The 25,949-nt window shown below is 42.4% G+C and overlaps 1 protein-coding gene across 9 annotated transcripts in view; it reads right to left on the bottom strand.

The window, feature by feature from the left end:
- PRKAG2 (protein kinase AMP-activated non-catalytic subunit gamma 2) overlaps positions 1-25,949 on the bottom strand; it is a 384,594-nt gene that overhangs the window by 30,119 nt on the left and 328,526 nt on the right. For all 9 annotated transcript variants that reach the window (XR_005224094.2, XM_037891127.2, XM_037891130.2 and 6 more), the window contains 3 exons: positions 19,291-19,372; positions 16,693-16,751; positions 4,630-4,675 (listed from right to left, as the gene is read on the bottom strand). Coding sequence is in view for 8 of the 9 variants with exons in the window: in XM_037891127.2 (XP_037747055.1) it covers positions 4,630-4,675; positions 16,693-16,751; positions 19,291-19,372 (187 nt within the window). In the remaining variant the exon portion in view is untranslated. The remainder of the gene's footprint in view (positions 1-4,629; positions 4,676-16,692; positions 16,752-19,290; positions 19,373-25,949) is intronic.

Here is a 25,949-nt window from a genome sequence, read left to right as displayed (position 1 = left end):
GGAGGGAGATGGGCCCTGGAGGTGGCAGAGGAAGGTTTTCTGGTGTGATGTAAGCCCCATGGTGCCCACAATGGCCACGAATGACAGCTATAAGCAAAATGAGTTGGGGGCTACAGGGAAGGTACCAGGTTCTCTCCTTATATCCCCTACATCTACTAGGGTAAATTTTGATCCTTGGACTCCTTATTGGATGTAGAAGGGTCAGATAAGAGAGATCTTGGAGTATGTGAATGAACCCTCCCCAGTGTGGTCTGAAGTGGATAAGAAAGAACACTTTTCTTCCAATAGCGGATCTGATTTGGGAGGCATCCCAGGGCCTGATCTAGGAAAATCTTTAGATGATACAGAAGACCTACTCAGTACTGAGGAAATGTCAGTGCTGCATACCGATAAGGGAATCTCCACAACCAAAGGTAACAACTGTGACTTAGGGAGGGCAGACAAAAGTAGATTCCCCCTTCTCCCCTTGCCCTCCCCCGAGTATAGTGAATCTCTGTCTCAAGACAGTTAGTACCAGAAGCAACAATTTTGAAAGTTAGGAAGTCACTGGTACAGGAACAGTAAAAGCCTTGATGTCAGTACTGAGCGTTCCAAAGGCAGTGCCATGGAGTGCATATGGGAGACTGCTTTGAGGGTGCTCCTTATCTGGTACTGGTGTACAGATTCTTTTTGGGTGACAGGGGATCCCAACTCCAGCTTTGTACCAGGAAGGCTGAGGTGATTTATGCCTTTTTGCAAGGTTCCTAACATGAAGACCTGTATATATGCTCTATAGAATCATAGAATATCAGGGTTGGAAGGGACCTCAGGAGGTCATCTAGTCCAACCCCCTGCTCAAAGAAGGACCAATCCCCAATTAAATCATCCCAGCCAGGGCTTTGTCAAGCCTGACCTTAAAAACCTCTAAGGAAGGAGATTCCACCACCTCCCTAGGTAATGCATTCCAGTGTTTCACCACCCTCCTAGTGAAAAAGTTTTTCCTAATATCCAACCTAAACCTCCCCCACTGTAACTTGAGACCATTACTCCTTGTTAAGAGTGGTGCTGTATCCTACCCAATCAGTCATTCAAGAGGACTTGCTAATAATAGCAGCAGAAGAATGCTTCAGAGGAGGAGTTCTAGAGCTGGCCATTACATCCACACTTATTGGGTACTTCTGGTGGAAGACTTCTCAGATCTGGGTAAATTTCGTTTACCTGGATCAGAGGCAGATCTCATTGATTTGTCCAGCAGATAAAATTTTTAGGTGAGTCCAGGGCTGGCTCTAGGCACCAGCAAAACAAGCAGGTGCTTGGGGTGGCACATTTCTAGGGGTGGCATTCCGGCGCCGGCCATGCCTCCCCTAGAAATGTGCCCCTGCCGCCCCAGCTCGCCTCTACTCCCTCCACTCTGCCTCCGCCTGCTCCCCTGAGCGCGCCACCGCTGCTCCGCTTCTCCCCACCTCCCTTTCGCGTGGCAAGCCTGAGAGGGAGGAAGGGAGAAGCCAAGCAGTGGCGCACTCAGGGGAGGTGGCGGTAGTGGAGCGGAGGAGAGCTGGGGTGGGGAGTGGTTCCTCTACCCCCCTCCCCGTTACTTCCTGCGCTCCCCCCCCCCCCACCTTCACTCACCTCCGCTCCGCCTGCACCCCTGAATGCGCTGCCTCTCCCTCGCCTGAGATGGAGGGGGGAGAAGTGGAGTGGCGGCGTGTTCAAGGGAGCAGGCGGAGCGGAGGTGAGCTAGGGCGGGCGGTTGCAGGGTAGGAGCCGCAGGAAGCAATGGGGGTGGGGGGAAATGCGGCACGCCGAGGGGAGGAGGTGGGGCCGGGGATTTAGGAAAGGCATTGGGAAGGAGACGAAAAAAAAGCGGGGGTGGGCAAAAATTTTTTTGCTGGGGCAGCAAAAATCCTAGAGCCAGCCCTGTCTTTCTCACCTTTTCAGTGTGTTTAGAAAATGACTGACAAACAGTGCGTGGGTCAGTAATATGCCCCTCTCTCAGGCATAACAGGCATCTTGTATATCCATCACTGAGGGACACAGCCACCTCACAAGATGGGCAATATTTGCACCACCGATATTTTTGCTCAACCATAAGGGCTGTAGCTTGGTACCAGGCAATGAAAAGCACTATTACCCAGAACAGAAGCCTATTAACAGGGGCGACAAGTTGTATGGGCTGGTGATGCCCGGGCTCCAGCAATATTCAGGGCCCAGGCTCCACAAATGTTTGGGGCCGGGTCTCTCCCCGGGCCCCGCCTGCTGCCCCCCCGCTGAATGTCCCCCGGCCCCCACTTGCTGCCCCTGTGCGCCCTCCCTGGGTCCCAGAGCGTCCCTGCCTCTCCCCTGCAGCTCCAGGCTGACTCTGCTCTGTTGGTTCCCGGCATCAACTGCCACCGCAGGGTCCTAGTGCCCCCCCACCCACTAGTGGCAGGGCAGGCTGCCCTTACCCTGCCCTTCCACCTCTGACCCTTACGTTTTCCAGTAGGCCCCTCCACCAGCACCAGGGGGCTCCCCCGCCCGTAATCACTGCTCCTGGGCAAGGGGCAAGCCCCATCCCTAACCCCCAGCGAGGCTACAGTGAGGAGCAGCAGCAGGGGAGGAGGTTCACATGTCATGGCAGCCCCACCCCCACCCCAAGGGAGGCGAGGGGGCTTCCTGGACCTGAGAGGGGCCCTAGGAGCACGTGCAGTGACAGTGGTGCAGGGTGAGTGTGCTGCCAGGAGGGAGAAGGGGGCCCCTCCCCCAGAGCTCACTGCTGCCGGCGGGGAGAGGGCCGGGGGAAGTCCTCCTCTCTGGCCCCAGCCCCGGGGCAGCCTGCCTGCACCCCAAACTCCTCAGCCCGACCCCAGAGCTCACACTCCCAGTCAGAGCGCTCACCCCCCCCCCACACCCATACCCTCTCCCCTAGCCCTGTGCCCCTCTCACACTCCAAACCCCTCATCATTGGCCCCAGCCAGAGCCCTTATTCCCCAGCACCCTAACCCTCTGCCCCAGCCCCCTCCTGCATCATGAACCCCCGAGCCCCACCCCTGCACCCCCTCCTACCTCCAACTCCCTCCCAGAGCATGCACTCCCTCCCCCTTCCCACACACCCCCTCCTAGCCCCAGCCCAGAGCCTGCACCCAAACTCTATTTCAGAGCCTGCACCCCTACCCCATCCCACACACCCTCTCCTGCCCCCAAATTCCCTCCCAGAGCCTGCACCCAAACTCCGTCCCACAGCCTGCACCCCTCACCTCCTCCTGCACCCCCACCCCCTGCCCCAGCCCAGAGCCTGCACCCAGCACCCAAACTCCATCCCAGAGCCTGCACCCCAGACCCCATCCAAACTTCCTCCCAGAGCCCAACCTCTCACCCCTTTTGCACCCAAACGCCCTCCCAGAGCCTGCACCCCAATCCTCTGCCCCAGCCCAAGGCCTACACCCCAGACCTCCTCCCCCCAGACAAACTCCCTCCCAGAGCCTTAGGCAGGTGGGGGGCAGAGTTTGGGTAGGCGGAGTTTGGGGGGCAGGTTCTGGGCACCACCAAAATTTCTACAAACCTGCCACGCCTGCCTATTAAAACCTATCTATCATAAATACCAAGACCTATACTAAGATAACTATATATACACACAATTTGTTTTAAGCTTGCAAGAGAAACTACAAGCAGCGTCACTCTTCCTCACAGCCTTGGGTGGGTTGTAAGGAGGAACTAAGGGTCAGCTGGCCCCAACATGCTGATCTTGAGTGCACATGCACCAAAGGTGGATTTTATATTTAGATATATGAGAAACAAACACTAAGAACTTTCAGCTGGTGATTTTTAGAAGACTAAGTTGTAAATTATAAAGTTAATCAACTTATTTGATTTTCAATTTTTTGCTTGACTCCTTTATATCGGTATGAACTGATGTTAAAATGTTGTATGACAATCATCTCCACACAACATCATTAAATGTTAGCTTACAATTCCTTTTCCTAGTTGCCATTTTTAAAAGGTAACTAGCGCATGACTATAAAAATATATTTGAAACTGCTACCACAACTTGTTAACATAAATCTGGAAAAAGCAATCAAGCAACCAACCGATGGCTACATTCCACAAAGTGCGTTTAAAACAGTAGGAGAGATTTTAAAAGTCATAGGCAGTTGGAGAGTGTTTATATTTAGGAACAGTTCATTAAGTGGCATGAAGTTAACAAAGTCCTTCTCAAGCTCTCACACAACGATTAGTTATAGCTCACAATGTGACTGTCAAAGCAGGATACTGTAATATTGATTGTGAAGCTGTCATTGGGAGAAGGTACAGTATATAACCCCACCAAGATCCAAACAAGTTAGTTTAAGATTTACTCATATAAAAGATACTTGTGTTTAAAAAAAACCAAAAACCAAAAAACAACTTCTATGAAAGTCAGTCTGAAAACAGGACCTCTTTCACTAGAGTTTATTATTACCACCACCATCACCATCACCACCACCAATACAGACAGGATTATTATTTCAAGTGCAAAATAAACAGTGTGAGCAAACAGACTAACGCTAAATATTTCCTGTTTTCATTCAAGTATCTTAGTAAGAGACAGATTAAGAGATGAGTAACCAAAACACGATTTTCGGAGATTAAGTTTCCTTAAGAGGCATCAATGGATCTTAACAGAAGTGTTCTCACCCCTCCATGTTTCAATCTTGTGCTCCTCCAATTCATAGATCTGAACCTACAATGAAAACATGAAAGTCTATAATGCTTTAAACATTGTCCAATCACAACCAAAAGAATGTTAGGTTTTAACAATAACTTTCAGATCTGAATTATTCCCTTCAGTTTTACTGCAGATTCACTACTGCATAAAGTCAAAGTTGGTCATAATTCTTGAAATACACTGGCTCAGTGAAGGCAACACTTACTGGCACAACACACAGGAAACAAGAGCAACACTTCCCAGCACTAGGTTTAAAAAGACATATACCAAGTGATTATAGCGTCTTACAAAAAAAGCGCACAAGCTCCCCCAGTTTAAAAAAACCCTTTGAAGGTCACTTTTAAAGGAAAATTGATGAACAGTGTTTATCTGTACGAAGTCATTGAAAAGACCCAGTAATGAAGGATAAAAGTGTGAATTACAAAACTGAGATAAATGCTTTTTCCTCTTTGTGACAGTACTGACCCAGCACTCTACTGAGCTAACAAACCATTCCTTCTGGAGTGGACTTAATTGGGAGATGGGTGCTCAATGACTTAATTAGGCAGAAGGCTGACAACCTAATGAGAACAATGAACCCATGAGCTGGGAAAAGTTAGAAGATAGCAAGGAAGTGCAAGGGGGAGGCTAACAGGAGCCTGGGGATACTGGATCTTTCCCTCTCCCTCCACAGAAAGTGGGCTAAGGGGCAAGTTTATGTGCACTTATATATTGCTGCACAAGGCTGTACTAATGAACTAGTGGAGGGGACCTAATAAATAAAACACGGGTGCTTATAACCTTAGAAAGCGTTCAGCCTGTGTGTGTGGTGGTCCAAAAGGCAGAGAAGGTAGCCTTGTTACACCCTTAAAGGAATAACTGCGGACATGGCTGAATTTTTATTCTGTAAGACTTCATTTCCCCTTGTACAAGAGAAAGCATGAAGATAATATTATGATTTTTCAACCACAGCTGGTGCTTTGTTCTCATTATTAAAACCTACTGAAGACCATATTTTTTCCCTTCCCAGGCTCTCTGTCACACTGTCCAATTTCTTGTTGCTCAGATGGCAACCTCCTGCAGCTCTGTCTCCAGACATCATTATATGACCTCCTCAAGGTTGTTAGTGGCTTTCTGCAATTCACTGACAGTTTCCTGAATATATTTTTAGCAGCTTTATATGAGAACTCATTATTGCTAACTCATGATTACCACCTATAGAAAACTTTGTCTAGACATGTTAGTTTGCAGCTCAACAACAGCTACTGCCCTGGCTCTACTCTGGGCCAAGGCACCGCCACCCTTCTCATGAGTCATCTTCAGGTATTTCTGAGGCTTTAGTATTTAGATGCATTGGGCAAATCAGGATAGTTCATCTACTAAATTAAACCACTAAACTAATGGGGGCCACCCTCAAACATGATCATTCCTGCAATTGTCATCCCTTGAAATGTACCAGAAGATGCTGACTAGTTGACACAGTCACTAGATTACCTAAAGGAACCATTTCTAGAAGCAATATAAAAGCAAGATATACATGTGAGTAAAACAAACTAGTTTTTCAGGGTACTTGCAAACAGCAAAACAGGTGAGATATTTCAGCTTGATTCAGTCTAGCTTAGCTATCAGAAACCTTGTTAAAGGCTGATGAGATGAAGTTATACCTGTTATGACCACATTTTGAAGAGAATATTCCTAAAGGATTAAAACCTGGCTCAGGATTCAGAATATAGTTTGACTTTTGTTGATAGTTGCAGCAGATAGTTGTAATGCTTTCAGAAATTATAGGAATGTTTGTGGCAATGCAAAAGCCTTGAACTTTGTACAAATCCTTGGCAATGGTGTTTTGATGCCTTTATGCAAAATAGAAATGCATTTATTAGAGGTAAAAAACTCCCCAACTTTCCTCAAATGGTTTAAAGAGGTTATCCAATACTTGCACAGTGGCATATGTTAGGCTTCAAAGAAAATTCAAGTGGAATGTATGTAAGTCACTTGTTGCATTAACACACAGGAAGAGAGGTTTTTATTGCCCTTAAAAATATACAAACCACAATGACTGTAAGATTTTCAAGCTTAATTCAAATCAGTGAAGTAACTCCAGCTTCACAAAATTAAGAGAATTCAGAGTATTTTAATTTAAATTTACAGTTACATTGGATTTGCATTCAGCTGCTACCTAAAGAAAAATCATTAATTTAGGGGCAGATTCTTAACCCCTTACTTATCTTGAGTCATACCTTGCTATATAAGTAGTCCCATTGACTTCAATGGGGTTAACTTGTGCAAATGCAACCCAGTAAGAATAAAGGTTGCACAATCTGGTCCTAAGTGGTGTTATTAATTTTGCATGAATTTTAAAGACTGGTTTACAGTTATTTAAGAAAAATACATTAAGATAATTTATTTTTACTAGAACAGGAGCACCACAATAGTAAAATATACAGAGATTTTACAAATATTCCTGCTCATTTTGTAGGAAACTCTGTAGTAGCCATTTAGGATCAAATTCTGCCACCTTTACTCTGGTTGACTAGTCCCTTACTATGCAAGTAGCTCCATTTTAAATCTAGTCTATGGGACTACTTGTGGAATCAGGTGCTACATAATTTAAGAAAGGGGAGCAGAATTTGGCTCCGAGATAATATACTCTGTGCAAACAAACTGGTATTACCAAAAGCTGAGAATTAATATTACAATATGGAAACTACTACTTCTCAATGTACAGTCCCTCCAAATTGTTTTTCTAGTGTAAGTCACCAAGAAAAATTCTAGTTGTCAGTTTCTTAAAATGGTGACGGTAGCTTGTGTCAAACTCCTTGCAGCCAATACAGTAAATAAAATGCCTTGTGTTAACTGCAAAATGGAAGTGGGCTGACCAGTTTTGCAAAACCTCCTACTTCAATTGTGATTTTACAAAATAACAGATAATTGGGTAACAATACAAAAGTGTGGGAGGTATTTTTTTTTATAAAGTAAAGTAATCACGGATATGGGCAATTGGGACCTAGCAGCAGCAAGAAAATGGCAAGCACATGAGCGTATATGTAAATAAGATAGCGAATGAGAGTTTTAAAACATAGCTAAGCTCCAGTAAAACTGAATGTCTGGAATTGATTGTTTCAAATTACTTTGGCTGAGTTCTATCACAAAACACAATAGACAGCAGCACACATGTAACTCAGTTACCATGTTTACATGATAAATAATATACATTCAGCTGTATTAGTGAATTTTTCATTTATCTATGTCTCTTTACCAAGCAAACAGAAGCTCTCAGTGTATACACTCCTTTCAGTGTATTCTCTGAGCTCTACAAAATAGCTCTGAGCTGAAGAGCATCTTGTGTATTGGCTATTCCTGGTCAGATCAATGTTCCATCTAGTCCACTATCCGGTCTTCCAACAATGGCCAGCACCAGATACTTCAGAGGGAATGAACAGAACAGGGCAATTATCCACTGATCCCTGCCCTGTTATCGACTCCCAGCATCTGGCAAAAGTTTAGGGACATCCAGAGCATAGGGTTGTGTTCTGACCATCTTGCTGAATAGCCACTAAGAAACCTAACCTCCATGAACTTACCTAATTCTTTTTTTGAAGCCAGTTATACTTCTGGCCTTCACAACAGCCCTTGGCAACGAGTTCTACATGTTGACTGTCCCTTGTATGAAGAAGTACTGCCTTATGTTAGTTCAAAACCTGCTTCCTATTAATTTCATTAGGTGACCCCTAGTTCTTGTGTTATGTGAAGGGCTAAACACCACTTATTAACTTTCTCCACATCATTCATGATTTTATAGACTGCCACCATATTTCCCCTGTTATCTCTTTTCCAAGATGAACAATCCCAATTTTTTGAATCACTCCTCATATGGAAGCTACTCCATACCCCTAATCATTTTTGTTGCCTTTCTCCATATTTTTTCAATTCTAATATATTTTTGTGAGATGTGGCAACCAGAACTGCACACAGTACTCAAGGTGTGGGCATGGCCATGAATTTATGTAGTGGCATTATAGTATTTACGGTCTTATTATTTATCCCTTTCCTAATGGTTCCTAACGTTGTTAGCTATTTTGATTGTCACTGCTCACTGAGCAGATGTTTTCAGAGAAATATCCATTAGGATTTCAAGATGTCTTTCTTGAGTGATAATGGCTAATTAAGACCTCATCATTTTGTATGTATAGTTGAGACTATGTTTTCCAATGTGCATTACACATTGAGAATCTATTGATAGAGATTCTCTAGGTTTTAGTCAGGAGGAGAGGATGGAAGAGGATAAAGTATGGGCCAGATCAGATGAGAAACATTCACATAAAAAAAAATCTGACACATCAGAAAAGGGCAGACAAAGAAACAGTGACAAGTTTTTAAAGTGCTTGTACACAAATGTTAGAAGTCTAAATAATAAGGTGGGTGAACTAGAGTGCCTTGTGTTAAAGGAGGATATTGATATAATAGGCATAACAGAAACCTGGTGGAGTGAGGACAATCAATGGGACACAATCATTCCGGGGTACAAAACATATCGGAAGGACAGAACAGCTCATGCAGGGGGAAGGAAGGGGGCGCGCGCGGGAAGGGTGGCGCTATATGTGAAAGAAAATGTAGAATCAAATGAAGTAAAAATCTTAAATGAATCTACATGTTCCATAGATGGATAGTAATTCCATGCTCTAATAAGAATATAACAGCAGGGATCTATTATCGACCACCTGACCAGGACAGGGATAGTGACTATGAAATGCTAAGGGAGACTAGAGAGGCTACCAAAATAAAGAACTCAATAATAGTGGGGGATTTCAATTATCACCATATTGACTGGCTACATGTCACCTCAGGACGAAATGCAGAGACAAAATTTCTCAATACTTTAAATGACTGCTTCTTGAAGCAGCTGGTACAGGAACCCACAAGGGGAGAGGCAATTCTCGATTTAGTCCTGAGTGGAGCGCAGTATCTGGTCCAAGAGGTAACTATAACAGTTACAGTTTTTTTACTTTATAAAAAAAAATACCTCCCACACTTTTGTATTGTTACCCAATTATCTGTTATTTTGTAAAATCACAATTGAAGTAGGAGGTTTTGCAAAACTGGTCAGCCCACTTCCATTTTGCAGTTAACACAAGGCATTTTATTTACTGTATTGGCTGCAAGGAGTTTGACACAAGCTACCGTCACCATTTTAAGAAACTGACAACTAGAATTTTTCTTGGTGACTTACAGCTTGGAAATAGTGACCATAATATAATAACATTTAACATTTCTGTGGTGGGAAGAACACCTCAGCAGCTGTGGCATTTAATTTCAGAAAGGGGAACTATGCAAAAATGAGGAGGTTAGTTAAACAGAAATTAAAAGGTACAGTGACTAGAGTGAAATCCCTGGAAGCTTTCAAAGACACCATAGAGGCCCAACTTAAATGTATACTCCAAATTTAAAAAAACAAACAGTAAAAGAACTAAAAAAGAACCACTGTGGCTTAACAACCACAAAAGAAGCAGTGAGAGATAAAAGGGCATCTTTTAAAAAGTGGAAGTCAAATCCTAGTGAGGTAAATAGAAAGGAGCATAAACACTACCAAATTAAGTGTAAAAATGTAGTAAGAAAAGCCAAAAAGGAGTTTGAAGAACAGCTAGCCAAAAACTCAAAAAGGTAATAAAATATTTTTTATGTACAGCAGAAACAGGAAGCCTGCTAAACAACCAGTGGGGCTCCTGGATGATCATGATACAAAAGGAGCACTTAAAGACAATCAAGTCATTGCGGAGAAACTAAATGAATTCTTTGCTTCAGTCTTCACGGCTGAGGATGTTAGGGAGATTTCCAAACCTGAGCCGTCCTTTGTAGATGACAAATCTGAGGAATTGTCACAGACTGAAGTGTCATTAGAGGAGGTTTTGGAATTAATTGATCAACTTAACAGTAACAAGTCACCGGGACCAGATGGCATTCACCCAAGAGTTCTGAAAGAACTCAAATGTGAAATTATGGAACTATGGTTTGTAACCTGTCCTTTAAATCAGCTTCTGTACCAAATGACTGGAAGATAGCTAATGTAACATCAATATTTAAAAAGGGCTGTAGAAGTGATCCTGGCAATTACAGACCAGTAAGTCTAACGTCAGTACCAGGCAAATTAGTTGAAACAATAGTAAAGAATAAAATTGTCAGACACACAGAAGAACATAAATTGTTGGGCAAAAGTCAACATGGTTTCTGTAAAGGGAAATCATGTCTAACTAATCTGTTAGAGTTCTTTGAAGGGGTCAACAAACATGTGGACAAGGGGGATCCAGTGGACATAGTGTATTTAGATTTCCAGAAAGCCTTTGACAAGGTCCCTCACCAAAGGCTGTTATGTAAATTAAGTTGTCATGGGATAAGAGGGAAGATCCTTTCATGGACTGAGAACAGGTTAAAAAGACAGGGAACAAAGGGTAGGAATAAATGGTAAATTTTCAGAATGGAGAGGGATAACCAGTGATGTTCCCCAAGGGTCAGTCCTAGGACCAAACCTATTCTACTTATTCATAAATGATCTGGAGAAAGGGGTAAACAGTGAGGTGGCAAAGTTTGCAGACAATACTAAACTGCTCAAGATAGTTAAGACCAAAGCAGACTGTGAAGAATTTCAAAAAGATCTCACAAAACTAAGTGATTGGGCAACAAAATGGCAAATGAAATTTAATGTGGATAAATGTAAAGTAATGCACATTGGAAAAAATAACGCCAACTATACATACAATATGATGGGGGCTAATTTAGCCACAGCTAATCAGGAAAGAGATCTTGGACTCATCATGGATAGTTCTCTGAAGACGTCCACGCAGTGCACAGCGGCAGTCAAAAAAGCGAACAGGATGTTAGGAATCATTAAAAAAGGGATAGAGAATAAGACGGAGAATATCTTATTGCCCTTATATAAATCCATGGTACGCCGACATCTTGAATACTGTGTACGGATGCGGTCTCCTCATCTCAAAAAAGATATGCTGGCATTAGAAAAGGTTCAGAGAAGGGCAACTAAAATGATTAGGGGTTTGGAACGGGTCCCATATGGAGGAGAGATTAAAGAGGCTAGGACTTTTCAGCTTGGAAAAAAAGGAGACTAAGGGGGGATATGATAGAGGTATATAAAATTATGAGTGGTATGGAGAAAGTGAATAAGGAAAAGTTATTTACTTGTTCCTATAATGTAAGAACTAGGGGCCACCAAATGGAATTAATGGGCAGCAGGTTTAAAACAAACAAAAGGAAGTTCTTCTTCACTCAGTGCACAGTCAACCTGTGAAACTCCTTTTCTGAGGAGGTTGTGAAGGCTAGGACTATAACAGGGTTTAAAAGAGAACTAGATAAATTCATGGAGGTTAAGTCCATTAATAGCTATTAGCCAGAATGGGTAAGGAATGGTGTCCCTAGCCTCTGTTTGTCAGAGGGTGGAGATAGATGGCACGAGAGAGAGATCACTTGATCATTACCTGTTAGGTTCACTCCCTCTGGGACACCTGGCATTGGCCACGGTCAGCAGACAGACTACTGGGCTGGACGGACCTTGATCTGATCCAGTATGGGCATTCTTATGTTCTTATGTATTTATCAACACTAAATTTCATCTGCCATTTTGTTGCCCAGTCACCCAGTTTTGTGAGATCCCTTTGTAACTCTTTCCAGTCAGCTTTGGACTTAACTATCTTGAGTAATTTTGTATCATCTGCAAACTTTGCCACCTCACTATTTACTCGTTTTTCCAGATCATTTATGAATACATTGAACAGCACTGGTCCCAGTACAGATCCTTGAGGGACCCTGCTATTTAGAACTCATCTGTGAAAACTGAGGATTTATTCCTACCCTTTAGTTCCTATTTTTTAACCAGTTACTGATGGAGGAGATATCCTTCCCTCTTATCTCATGATGCCTACTTTGCTTAAGAGCCTTTAATGAAGACCTTGTCAAAGGCTTTCTGAAAGTCCAAGTACACTGTATCTACTGGATCACACTTAAACACATGCTTGTTGAGTCCCTCAAAGAATTCTAATAGATTGGTAAGGCATGAATTCCCTTTACAAAAGCAGTGTTGGCTCTTCCCCAACATATCATGTCTATCTATATGTCTGATAACTCTGTTCTTTACTAAAGTTTCAACTGATTTGCTTGGTACTGAAGTCAGACTTACTGGCCTGTGATTACCAGGATTACCTGGTAAAAAAATCCTTGTTACATTAGTTATCTGCCAGTCAACTGGTACAGAGGCTGATTTAAGCAACAGGTTACATACCACAATTAGTAGTTTTTCAATTTCATGAGTTCCTTCAGAACTTTTGGGTGACTACCATCTGGTCCTGGTGACTTATTACTGTTCAGTTTATCAATTTATTCCAAAACCTCCTCTACTGACACCACAATCTGGGACAGTTCCTCAAATCTGTCACCTAAAAAGCATGGCTCAGGTTTGGGAATCGCCTTCAAATCTTCTGCAGTGAAGACTGATGCAAAGAATTCATTTAACTTTTACGCAACAACATTGTCTTTCTTGAGTGCTGCTTTAGCACCTTGGTCATCCAGTGATGCCACTATTGTTTGGCAGGCTTCCTGCTTATGATAAACTTAAAAAAATATTTGCAGAGTTTTTTTGTGTTATTTGCTAGTTGCTCTTCAAATTCTTTTTTGGCATGCTAACTATACTTTTACACTTGACTTGCCAGAGTTTATGTTCCTTTCTATTTTCCTCAGTAGGATCTGACTTCCAATTTTTAAGAGATGTCTTTCGGCCTTTAACTACCTTTTACTCTATTGTTTAGCTATGGTAACTTTTTTTAGTCCTATTACTGCTTTTTTTATATGGGGTATACATATAGTTTGAGCCTCTATTACGGTACAGGTTGCAGGCCTTTCACTCTGTGACAGTTCCTTTTCATTTCCATTTCTAGCCTCCTCATTTGGGGAGCCTTCCCCTTTCTGAAGTTAAATGCTACTGTGGTGGGTTTCTCTGGTACTCCCCTCTACAAGGATGTTACATTTATTTACATTATGGTCGCTATTATTGAGTGCTTCAGCTACATTCATCTCTTGGACCAAATCCTGTGTGCCACTTAGTACTAAATCAAGAATTGCCTCTCCCCTTGTGGGTTTCAGGACTAGCTGCTCCATGAAGCAGTCATTAATGGTGTCTAGAAATTCTCTCTCTGCATCCCATCCTGAGGTGACATATTCCCAGTCAATATGGGGACAACTGAAATCCCCCATTCTTATTTTGGCTTCTTTTTTTGTAGCCTCTCTAATCTCCCTGAGCATTTCACAATCACCATCACCATTCTGGTCAGGTGGTCAGTAGTATATTTCTACTGCTATACCCTTATTATTCAAGCGTGGAATTTCTATCCATAGAGATTCTATGGTACTGTTTGATTCATTTAAGATTTTTACCTTATTTGACTCTATGCTTTCTTTCACATATAATACAACTCTTCCACCAGTGCGACCTTTTCTGTCATTCCGAAATATTTTCTACTGTGGTATTACCAAATCCCATTGATTATCATTGTTCTACCAAATTTCTGTGATGCTTATTATACAAATATCCTCATTTAATGCCAGGCACTCAAGTTCACCCATTTTAGTATTTAGACTTCTTGCATTTGTATATAAGCACTTACAAAATGTGTCCATATTTAGTTGTCTGCCTTCATGTGATGTAATGGAATGGGACTTTTCTTCATTGACTGTTTCTCTTCAGTTCCTACCTATACTTTATCAACTTCTATCCTCTCCTCTTTACTAGACTAGGTAGATAGAATATCCTCTTTAATAAATCCTCTCCTAAGAGATGTTTCTGTCCGATCCATGTGCTCCTCTGCATCTGTCTACCTTCCCCCAGCCCTTAGTTTAAATAGGACTTAGAGGAGTCTTTAATTTTACATGCCAGCAATCTAGTTCCATTTTGGTTTCGGTGGAGCCCATCCTTCCTGTGTAAGCTCTTCCTTTCCAAAAATTTTCCCCAGTTCCTAATAAACCTAAATCCCTGCTGCAAACACCATTGTCTCATCCACACATTGAGACCCTGCAGTTCTGCCTGTCTAAATGGCCCTAGGCATGGAACTATAAGTATTTCAGAGAATGCTGCCAGGGAGGCCCTGGATGTCAGTCTCTTACCTAGCAACCTAAAATTGGCCCCCAGGACCTCTCCTACCTTTCCCTATGGCACTGATACCTATGTATATCATGATCACTGGCTCCTCTCCAGCATTACACGTAAGTCTGTCTAGATGTCTCAAGAGGTCTGCAACCTTTGCATCTGGCAGGCAATTTACCATGTAATTCTTCCAGTCACCACAAACTCATCTATCTATATTTCCAATAATTGAATCCTCCATTACTATTACCTATTTCTTCCTAACAGGGGTCCTTGCACCTTGAGACGTATCCTTCGTATGAGACGATACTATGACATCATCCGGAAGAAAGGTCCCAACCATGGGAGCATTTCCCTCCGCTCCAGCTTCATGTTCTCCTTCCCCAAGACTTTCATCCTCCTCAACAGCACAGAGACTGTCAGACCGGGGGTGGGACCACTGGTACTGTGTCCCAGAAAGTCTTGTCTACGTACATCTGTCTCCCTTTGCTCTTCTAGCTCAGCCACTCTGGTCTCAAGAGCCTGTATCTCCGAGGGCTGCAATCTGCTTGCAACAAATGACTTCACCATTTTTTTTATTTTTTTTTTTAAAGTGTAGGACAAATTTTGTAAGTAATTTATGGAACTAGTTTTTGCTTTTAGTTGATTCGCCCAATTAAAAAAAACTCCCTGTAGGTTTTCCTTCCAGATCGTGGGAGATGCTGACCATGCCCAGTTATCTACAGTGGATGGCTTATGTATAGGTCCCAGTTTTTAGTCCTTGCATGAGGGAATCCCACCCTTTGCAGGGCTTATGTCTCTGCTGATGGGGGATCAAAAGGGAAATAAATGTTCCAATGCACCCAAGAGTAACTTCTTCCCAGAGCCAACTCAAAGGGGAAAAGGCCAGCAGTACTTTCTTACTTCAGGGCTATTTAAGTAGCAGTTTTCTAGAAGTCCTTCTGGCTGGGTAGCTGAATTGGGCTCGCTCTGTCAGGCTTAACCAGGCAGTTCATTGCATTCCCCAGAGGGTTGGGGGAGGAGATCTTCTAGATGGGAATTCCCGCTATGGCTTCAGGAGTTGCTACAGCCATTTTCTGCTCAGGGTGACCACTCCCCCTAGCTAACTGCAGTTTCCTCCTCTTTAAAGCCCTCCTCCTACAGGACATGATTGTCAGAGCTGGAGAGGTGGGGCTAGCCCTGCACACAGAGCCTCTCTGGCACCTTCCTCATCAGTGTGCGATCTATATAACTCATCACTCCCCCCAGTCTCCCTTCTTTTTTTGTCCACCTGAATAATGTTGTATGTGATTGAACATGTGCAAATCACATATTTTGAATCAAATGTACAATAAAACCCTAAAAAACTATCGTCAACTACATTTTTAAGTACTTTTCACACTAAATCACTTTTACGTAGAATCACTATTTTACACTCGGTTTAACTAGACCTTTTACAAAAACAAAAAATCTTAGTAGTAGTAGTAGTATTATAATAATAGTGCCTAAAGTTCAAAACCAACCAAGATTCTGTATCTAGATCCAGCCAAGATGATGGCCCCACTGTGGCAGGCACCAAACACACACATAATACAAGACAGTCCATGCCTTGAAGAGTATAATTAGAAAAAAGACAAATGGGAAAGAAATGTTACCCACCTTTACAGATGGGAAACTGAGGCAGAGAGGAGCTAAGTAATCTGCCAAAGATCACAGCAAGTCTGTGGTAGAGCTGGAAATTTAACCAGAGTCCCAGTCCAGTGCTTTGACCAGAAAGCCATCCTTTCCTCTCAAAAGCACAATAAAGCATTTCTATAGCAAGTTAAGCTTCTAAAGGTTGTACAAATATTAAATCAATTTTCAATGCTTTTGATTTGCATTTATACATGCTATGGTTGTTAATGATACAATTAAAGTCTGATATGGTACTTACCATTGGAGACTTATAGTATCTATGCAGTATATTAATGAAATCTGTAATTGTTAACATTCCTGTAACAAGTGGAAAAAATATGAACATTTAGAAAAGGCATCTTAAAATGATCTTAACTATGTTTTTATGTTTTTTTAAATATTTACTTCTAAATTGGTGTAGTTCACATTGTCGATTAACTGAACACAACATTTTAAGAGTTTTATAAATGGCCAATAATTTCAAAAGCGTGCACACTAAATTCTCCAAGTTAGCACTGACACAATGGACTATAACTGAAAGAACAGACTCTGTACTGGTAGAAGTTGGAACCAAACTCCTGGATCTGGATATTGCATCTGGCCCTTTTATCTAACAATTTTAGTCAAACAAACCCTGAACTAGGATTGCCTCCCTGCCTACATTTTTTTTTTTTTTTTTTGGATGGGGATGCGGAGGAGATAAAGGGTTTCAAAATCCAATTATGCAGTTTGGGACTCAGGTCCGCCACTAGTCTCTTTTGTGAGTCAAACATTCACTTAAAGAAAATACAAGCAGTAGACAGATTCATAGATATTAAGACCGGAAGAGATTATGGTCATCCGGTCTGACCTCCTGTATAACACAGGCCAAAGAATGTCACTCAGTAATTGCTGCAGCAAGATCACAACTTCTGTTCGAACTGGAGCACATCTTCTGGAAAGCTATCCAGTTATAACTTAAAAGATTAAGTGACAGTTCATCATATCCTTAGGTGTATACAGGATAATGCAAGTTATCAAAAACATTTTTTTTAAAATTTTACTGAAGTACTACAAACTGAACAAATATCATTCCACCTAACGGATTACTACTCCTACAACTGAACTTCTGAAAGACATATGAACAAGCATTCAGGGGAAAAATGTCAATTTCTAGAGGTCAACTTTAATTGACCAGAAATCTGAGATGAGCAGAAATCAAAACTCAGCATTGATCAAGGCACACAGTCCTTCATAAAATTACTAGTGCTTCCCATGGCTTTGAAATATTAAGTTCTTTATAATTTATTTCCAAGAACCTCTCAATCTACATGCCAGGTTACACAAAGTATTTATAAACGGTCACTATGATCCTGTTTTTCGAATGTGATAGTGACATAATGCTATATTCCAAAATTAGAGAAGTGTTAAAGAAAGCTGCTAAGGCTTCTAATTAGCAATATAAGGAGCCAAATGCATTTCTAGCCCTCTCAGGATGAGCCTAAGTTATAGCATTCTGTATTTAATGCTTTTTTGCTCTGCAATCCATACAGAACAGAGTTTGAGATGTACATGTAGTCTGAACAGCTTACTGGGATATTAAAATAAGACAGTGAAAGAAATTAATTTAAAGGGAAAAAATTGGATTGTGTCTTTTTATGATGTAAAGAGACCTTTCAGGCAGCCTTTATTCACCACAAAGCAACACAAGAACATAAATCCAGTTTGTTTCTTCACGTTACCTGTAATACACAAATTTGGGAGTTTTACTTTATCTATAGTAGACTCTGAAGCAAATCAGTAGTTGGGCTCGATGCTACATTTTTTTCTACATACATCAAAGCCTTGGAGGAGAGTATCACCATGTTACTGTGCAGTCACACATGCATACTGGCAAGTGAGGACAGTGAAGAAGGTAACCATTCTGGTGGTAGACTTTTTGGCTAGCCTAGCTGTATGTATAATAAACACTGCTTCCAATTTGAAGAATATTTTCATTGGGCTAGTCGGCCTTTATGTATATTAGTTAAAAGTGGAAAAGAAAATCTTTAAAAGTTGACGAAACACTACTCCTTCAGAATGGACAACTAGCATTACCCAGGCTACATCTCTTGAGATGATTTATACAAAAAACTGACAAGTAAGATTTTTAAAGCTTAATTTTTGCTGAGAATATTTATATATTTAAAATGTAAATGAAAGGGATTTGAAAGATGCCCTGAAAACCAGCTAGATTTTTAGGCTGGCATTTTCAGAAGAGCCTAAGGGAATTAGGTGTCCAATTCCCACTTAAATCCATTGGCAGTTGGGTGCCTAACTCCCTTAGGTGCCTCTGAAAGTCCCTGCCTCAGTATTCTGCCTCTGAGGTCTCATGCTACACCCTCCAATTCCCAACCCCTGAAATGGTAAACATAAAATAAAGCAACCAACCACCTGGGGCCCCACAGCTCACTGGTCATGCTCACCTAGTATTTCCAAAACCAAGTGTTCTAAAAAGTCATGAGTCAGGCCCATCAAAATCGTGAAATTTCAAAAAGTGTGTGTTCTGGTTTTTGAGCTCTTGTGGTTCACGTCTTCAAGTTCTTGTCTGCAACCCATGAGATCTGGAACGTTACTTTTATTTTTAAATGAAAGTGGACATTCTCATGTAACTACCCTGAGTTCAGCAGCCGAAGTTCTAAGAAAAAAATCACCACGTTTTGAGAGACTCATGATAAAGTCATAGGAATTAGCAACACTTCAGCCTTCGCTGGAGGAGTAAGAAAACTCACCACCAGATGCATTTCCAGGATATACAACACAACCCAGCTAGCGTTGGCTCCTTTCTCTACCACAACCCCACATTAACTCCCTGCTGAAAAACACCAGCTTTCCTTACCTACAAAACTCTGTTTTTTACTCTCCCACAGTGGAGCTGCTCGAACACCATTTGCCACCAAGGCAAAGAAAGCCTTCTTCACCTGCCAGAAGAAAAAGCAACCAAACAAAACCTTATTGACATTACACCGTCATATTAGAAGAAACCAACAGGGTAATATACGTAGAATCACTAGTAAAAATGCAGTTAGTCAGTGGATAGTTTTTGTTTAAAAATAAAATACATTTTTTAAAAATAGTTAAATGCTGACCAAAAACAAGATAAAATCTTTATCTTATTCTCGTGTGTCTTTTACATGAGTCTCTGATAATTAGGTACAGCTGGAAAAGTATGTCCACACTTTACCTTAAATTTGCTTCTTTCATCAGTTTTATGTCACACACTTAAGGTGATGCACAAATAGAATGCAGTAAAAAAAAAAAAAAAAAAAGAGACCATCTGTGATAATGTAAGAGAGCTCTCAGACTACCAACTCAAGAATATAGTTTGACAGAGATTGTAACGTAATGTCTTTAGAAAGACGATACTGAGTCACCTGAACAGTAGTCAGTTGAACTTTCTTAGCAACATTTGCATGAGAAAAGGTAGAAACTGAACAGAAGTGCCATTTCCACTCCTGTTCCTGTCAGCTTTTGAGCTGTTGAATGATTATACAAGTTCCTTAAAACAAAAAGAAAAAAAAACAAACCCTCAGCTTCATCTGATTAAGTTGTCCAACAAGTTAGTGAATTTTGCTAAGAGATAAGCATGGGGCACATATTCTCCCTCCTACTTAAAATAATTTTCTTATCTCAGTGTCAAAATCACAGGTTATAAATGTGGTCTTTAAAATAAAAATAATCCTGTGAAATTTGTGAACATGGATTACATGCATCAGATGGTTGCATTTTTTAAAAAGTTATTGAATGTTAGATAAAATCTTTCATGAGTACTATCTGATAAAGACAACAGATGAGAAATTCCTCCCTCCTCAATAGAAGCATTCTTTGAGGGCAAGAAACAGTCATCCCTTCAGAGAAGGGCCAACAAAAATCAGAAGGACCAAGTTTGATATTTATTTACACCTTCTAATACTTAAGTCCTTGTGGAGAACACAGAGCAGAGAAACCAACTCATGTACAGACACACGAAGCTGGAGAAAGGGAAAATTCTGTCTTATCTGTGAATTTTCATTGAAGGACACTCCATGTCAGAGTCCTCAAAGTGGGGCATTCTCTAGAGGCAGACTAGACCTTTGTTCCGAGTCTGGGTTCAGGATCATCCCTCAGGAATAACTCTTCAGGAGGACAGCTTCCAAAGCTGACAAATACTAACTATAAGAGTGCTATTTAATTCAAATCATTTGAAGCAGAGCCTTGAAATGAAATTTAGGAGCTTCCTGGAGGAACACCATCCTTCCCCTTCAAACCACTTAACAAGTGAGCAATAATCAGAAAAAACAACCCTATGCAATCCCTACATGAGCCAAACTATCTGACATGGAGTCCTAGAATGAATGTTCATAGGTAAGGCAGAATTCTCACTTTCTCAATCCCCTCCATGCAGTGCAATGCAGAAAGCAGTAAGTCATCCCCACCATCGCCAGGGAGGGACGATTCAACCATGTACAGTAAAAGCTTTGTTATCCAGCATGTTGGATAAATGGGAAGTGCAGGTAAGTCAAAAATTCCGGTTAACTAAGAGGGACGGAGTTTGGATGTGGGAGGGGCTCAGGGCAGGGGGCTGAGGCATGGGAGGGGCTTTGTGGTGCCGGATCCAGGTGGGGCCCACCTCGGGAGGCTCCCTGAAAGAGGCGACATGTCCCTGTTGTTCCAAGGCGGCGGTGCAGCCAGACAGCTCTGCATGCTGCCTCTGCCCGCAAGTGCCACCCCCGCTGCTCTCACTGGCCACAGTACCTGACCGATGGGAGCTATGGAGCCAGTGCTCGGGGCGGGGGCAATGCATGGAGCCTCCGGGGCCGTTCCTCAACCTAGGAGCAGCAGGGACATGTCATAGAATCATAGAATCCCTAGAATATCAGGGTTGGAAGGGACCTCAGGAGGTCATCTAGTCCAACCCCCTGCTCAAAGCAGGGCCAATACCCAATTTTTGCCCCTGATCCCTAAATGGCCCCCTCAAGGATTGAACTCACAACCCTGGGTTTAGCAGGCCAATGCTCAAACCACTGAGCTATCCCTGCCCCCTGCTTCCACTATTGTCACTGCTTCCAGGGAGCCACACAGAGCCAGGCAGGGAGCCTGCCAGCCCTGTGCCAACTAGACTTTTAATGGATACCAGAAATGCTGGTTTCTAGAGCTTTCTGATTGGTAAGTGCCAGATAACACAGTTTTTACTATATTATTGAAAAGGAATTTAAGGACTACTGAGGCATCCTGTTCCTTAAGGCCCTTCTCTACCAAACCTGCATCACTGAAATTGAGGATGTTGACTCTATAGTGTATGAGACAGTGTGGATGGAAGGCCCTATAATAGCTTTGCAGACCACCTCAGCTTTAGAGAGGTCTCCTGCACTTTAGAGGATCTAGAGGGGAGACTGTCTCATAATAGATTTTAAGGCTTTATGTTGCCTTTTTAAGAGCTGATTTGAGCAATATCCTTCACCAGTACTGTGCCAAACCCCGTTTGAGGGGCAAAAGCGATTTACCAGGGAGACTGAAAAGACCATCTGCAGGCACGTCTCCCTGAGAAAATAGATAATTTATGTTTTCCTGTGGGACCCCAGGGGCTGAAAGGGGAGAGGAGATAAGCCCATCACCCAAGTAAAGGAATTTGACTCACTTCACCCAATGCTCACGGATGCTGGGTCCAGGCTAAGGGGGCCAACTTCACTGAATGAGGAATGAGCCAAAGCCACCAGAGAAAAGTGACTCACTGGTGACTCCAAGAGGTCACAGGAGTTGGCACCTTTCATGGCAGTCAAAGCCTTGCAGGTTTGGAAAGGGGGAACGCTTTGTGGCCTTCTCAGACATCCCAACATAGATCTTGCCTATTTGCTGGCCAGGAGTGGGAATTTCTTCCTGAGGGTTGCTTTGGGAGGTTGGAGAGCTCTTACCTTCCCCTGAGTCTAAGGAGGCTCCAAACAAAACAAATAAACAACACTTTCCTGCTTTCTCTGCAAGCTCTGCTCCAAAGGAGACCTGGAATCTGTCTTGTGTGCCACTTAGAGGGAGAAAATTCTGGTGAGTTCTTCTTGAGGAAGTGATCCTAAACCTAGGCTCAGACCAAAGATCCAGTCTGCCCCAATTGCTATGAAGATGCGGAATGACTCCATGTGAAGACTGTCTGACATGGAGGGGACTGAGCGATACGTTTGTGAGCTGACCAGATAAAGTTCAAGCAGCAGGACTACAAGCTCCTACATTGTTCAAACCTGTGTTTATGCTCATACAATCTATGGCCTCTGCAGAAACTGTCCTACGGGTGCCAATTCATGCCAGTTATAGAGGTCTGTGATATTCCTACCAACATACAATGAACTGCAAACAGATAAGCTCATTTGAAACTCTGATCACCATCAAAAGTTGCCCACAGATACCAGAGTTAGTTCTTATTAGTATAGGGCAAGAACGATGGTATCTTAGTTATTCGTGTGCAGTAACTGCTGGCAAAATCCAACTTTTTTAAACCACTTATTTTGGTCCACTACCAACCTGGCCCATATTTAACCAAGGGATAAAAAGAGGTGACAGGAGCCATTTAGTTAGTCATTCAATTATCCAGAAGTTCCCTCGCCCCCTCCATATTCTGTTGATCCTTACAGGTGGTTTTGTTTATATAATACCAGTCACCATAATGTTTTTGTATGTCCTGTACTTATAATAGTGACCACATTCAAAAATTTTACTTCAAGAACTTGAGCAAAAGTTGGGCAAAAAAAGTTTAAGATAATTTTAGTAAAGCACAATAACTTTAATGGGTTAGATTGTGTCTTTTAATCACAGACCATAGCAAAAGGCTGCGCACAGTTGTATAGCCCCATGGGACAATGCCTCTCAGAACTCCAGGGCACGCAGAGGCTGTGAATGTGCTAGTACAAGAATATATAGTGCAAATTGCTGGCTGGTACAATAGGTACATATTTGCCCTTTCCCATCCTCTGGGGTACTGAGCATTCTATACTGTCAAAGAGTGCTGGGGCTGTTATTCCATCTGGTCCACATGCAGGGCAGGGAAGTAGTGAGTAAGGGGCACCTACATCAAAGGCCAGGCAAAATCTAGCCTTAAATAACCATGTACGTACTTTTTTTTTTTTTTTAAATACACCCCGCCCCCTCCATAAGCTGATAGCATGCTAAGTGAATGGTTCTAACAGGAAATGTAAATAAACTGCTCACTCCAATATGGGAAAAAATATGGGTCAATGGTAAAGAAAATGTTTATGAAGCAGAGAAATGAACAGATCAGAGTTCTCCAACAAAGGAAACAGCACAGCAAAAATCTACAGCGTAAAATAGCTTTTTTCGTGATGCCAACCCTGCTGAAGACAAGTAAACCAACTGGTAGAACTGGAATAGAGCACTATAATTTGTTGAAATTTAAACCCATAGATATTACATGAAGTTACTCAAACTTATATCCATATCCTTTTCCTTGAGGAAATTCTCCTCAGCAGAGTTGGTGCCTCTGTGATTTAAATACTCAGGCAGAGAAAGAAACTAGTTTGTGCCCGTTAATCTGCACTTATAGTTGTGAGAGGACTCACTGAGTCTCTCTGCAAAGCAATAAACGAAGGAAAACTTTTCATGTTTACAATGCCAAAGGGCAAAGGGGTGGGGAAGAAGGAATGGAGGATAAGAATTTGTCGTCAATGCCCTTCTGAGCCCTCACGGGGCTGTTTATGCCCACATTTTGTTTTCTGTTTTGCTTGTAGCATAGCACAAAGTGGGTCTCTCAAGTTTCTCAAATTTTTACTGTTGTGCTTTGTTAATAACCTTAAGTTTAGATTAAGAAAGATGATAACAGGGTAACTAGCCTTCTGGATGCAGGGGAAGCAAATGTTATAAATCTCTACTTTAGTAAGGCTTTTGATGCGGTCTCACATGACCTTCTCATAAGTGAACTAGAGAAATATAGCCTAGATGAACCAACGACAAAGTGGATAATCACCTTGTTGGTACACCAACCTCAGACAGTAGTTATCAATGGTACACAGTCAAGGTAGAAGGGCATATCAAGTGGGGTTCCACAGGGATCTGTTCTAGGTCTGGTTCTATTCAATATCTTCATAAATTATGTAGATAAAAGCACAGAAAGTACACTTAAAGTTTGTGGATGATACCAAACTGGAAGGGGTTATAAGTGCTTTCAAGGACAGGATTAGAATTCAAAATGAGCTTGACAAACTGGAGAAACGGTCTGAAACAAACAGGATGAAATTCAATAATGACAAATGCAAAGTACACCACTCAGGAAGGAATAATCAACTGCACAAATACAAAATGGGAAATGACTGCCTAGGAAGGAGTACTGCAGAAAAGGATCTGGGGGTTATAATGGATCACAAAAGTAAATAAAAATCAACAATGTAATACTATTGCAAAAAAACTGAACTTCATTCTAGGGCAGGGGTTCTCAAACTTCATTGCACGGTGACCCCCTTCTGATAACAAAATTTACTACACGACCCCATGAGGGGAAACAAAGCATGAGCTTGCCTGAGCGGTGGGACCAAAGTCAAAGCCTGAGCCCCACTGCCCCAAGCTGGGAGGACAAAGCCTCAAGGGCTTTTGCCCCAGGCAGGGGGCCTATAACCTGAGCCCTGCCACCCAGGCTGAAGCCCTTTCACCCTGGGATGGTGGAGCTCGGGCTTCAACCCCGTGTGGTGGAGCTTGGGTTTCGTCTTTGGCCCTGGGCCCCAGCAAGTCTAAGCCAGCCCTGGTGACCCCATTAAAATGGGGTCGCAACCCACTTTGGGGTCCTGACCCACAGTTTGAGAACCACTGTTCTAGGGTGTATTAACAGGAGTATTGTAAACAAGATTTGAGAAGTACTTCTTCCACTCTACTCTGTGCTGATTAGTCCTCAACTGGAGTATTATGTCCAGTTCTGGGCAACACATTTCAGAAAAGGTGGAAAAATTGGAGAAAGTCCAGAGGAGAGTAACAAATATGATTAAAGGTCTAGACAATGACTTATGAATAGGGCCCTACCAAATTTACGGCCGTGAAAAATGCATCACGGACTGTGAAATCTGGTCTCCCGGGTGAAATCTGGTCTTTTGTGTACTTTTACCCTATACTATATAGATTTCACCGAGGAGACCAGCGTTTCTCAAACTGGGAGTCCTGATCCAAATGGAGGTCGCTGGGGTGGGGGTTGGGTCTGCAAGGTTATTATGCGGGGCGTTGTGGTATTGCCACCCTTACTTCTGCACTGCCCTCAGAGATGGGTGGCTGGAGAGTGGCGGCTGCTGACCAGGCACCTACTTCTGAATGCAACGCCCCGCCAGCAGCAGCACAGAGGTGCTTACTTCTTACCCTTACTTCTGCGCTGTTGCTGCTGGTGGCACTGCCTTCCAAGCTGGACTCCTGGCTAACACCTGCCACTCTCCGGCCGCCCAGTTCTGAAGGCAGCATCGCTGCTAGCAGTGGAGCACAAGGAAGGATGGCAATACCACAACCCCCCTACAATAACTTTGCAACCCCCCACTACTCCCTTTT

The sequence above is a fragment of the Chelonia mydas genome, chromosome 2 (genome assembly GCF_015237465.2).
Source record: "Chelonia mydas isolate rCheMyd1 chromosome 2, rCheMyd1.pri.v2, whole genome shotgun sequence".
In the NCBI taxonomy this organism is placed as follows: domain Eukaryota; kingdom Metazoa; phylum Chordata; order Testudines; family Cheloniidae; genus Chelonia; species Chelonia mydas.
Note: the sequence above shows the minus strand (reverse complement) of the source record. Positions and strands in the feature narration are given on the sequence as shown.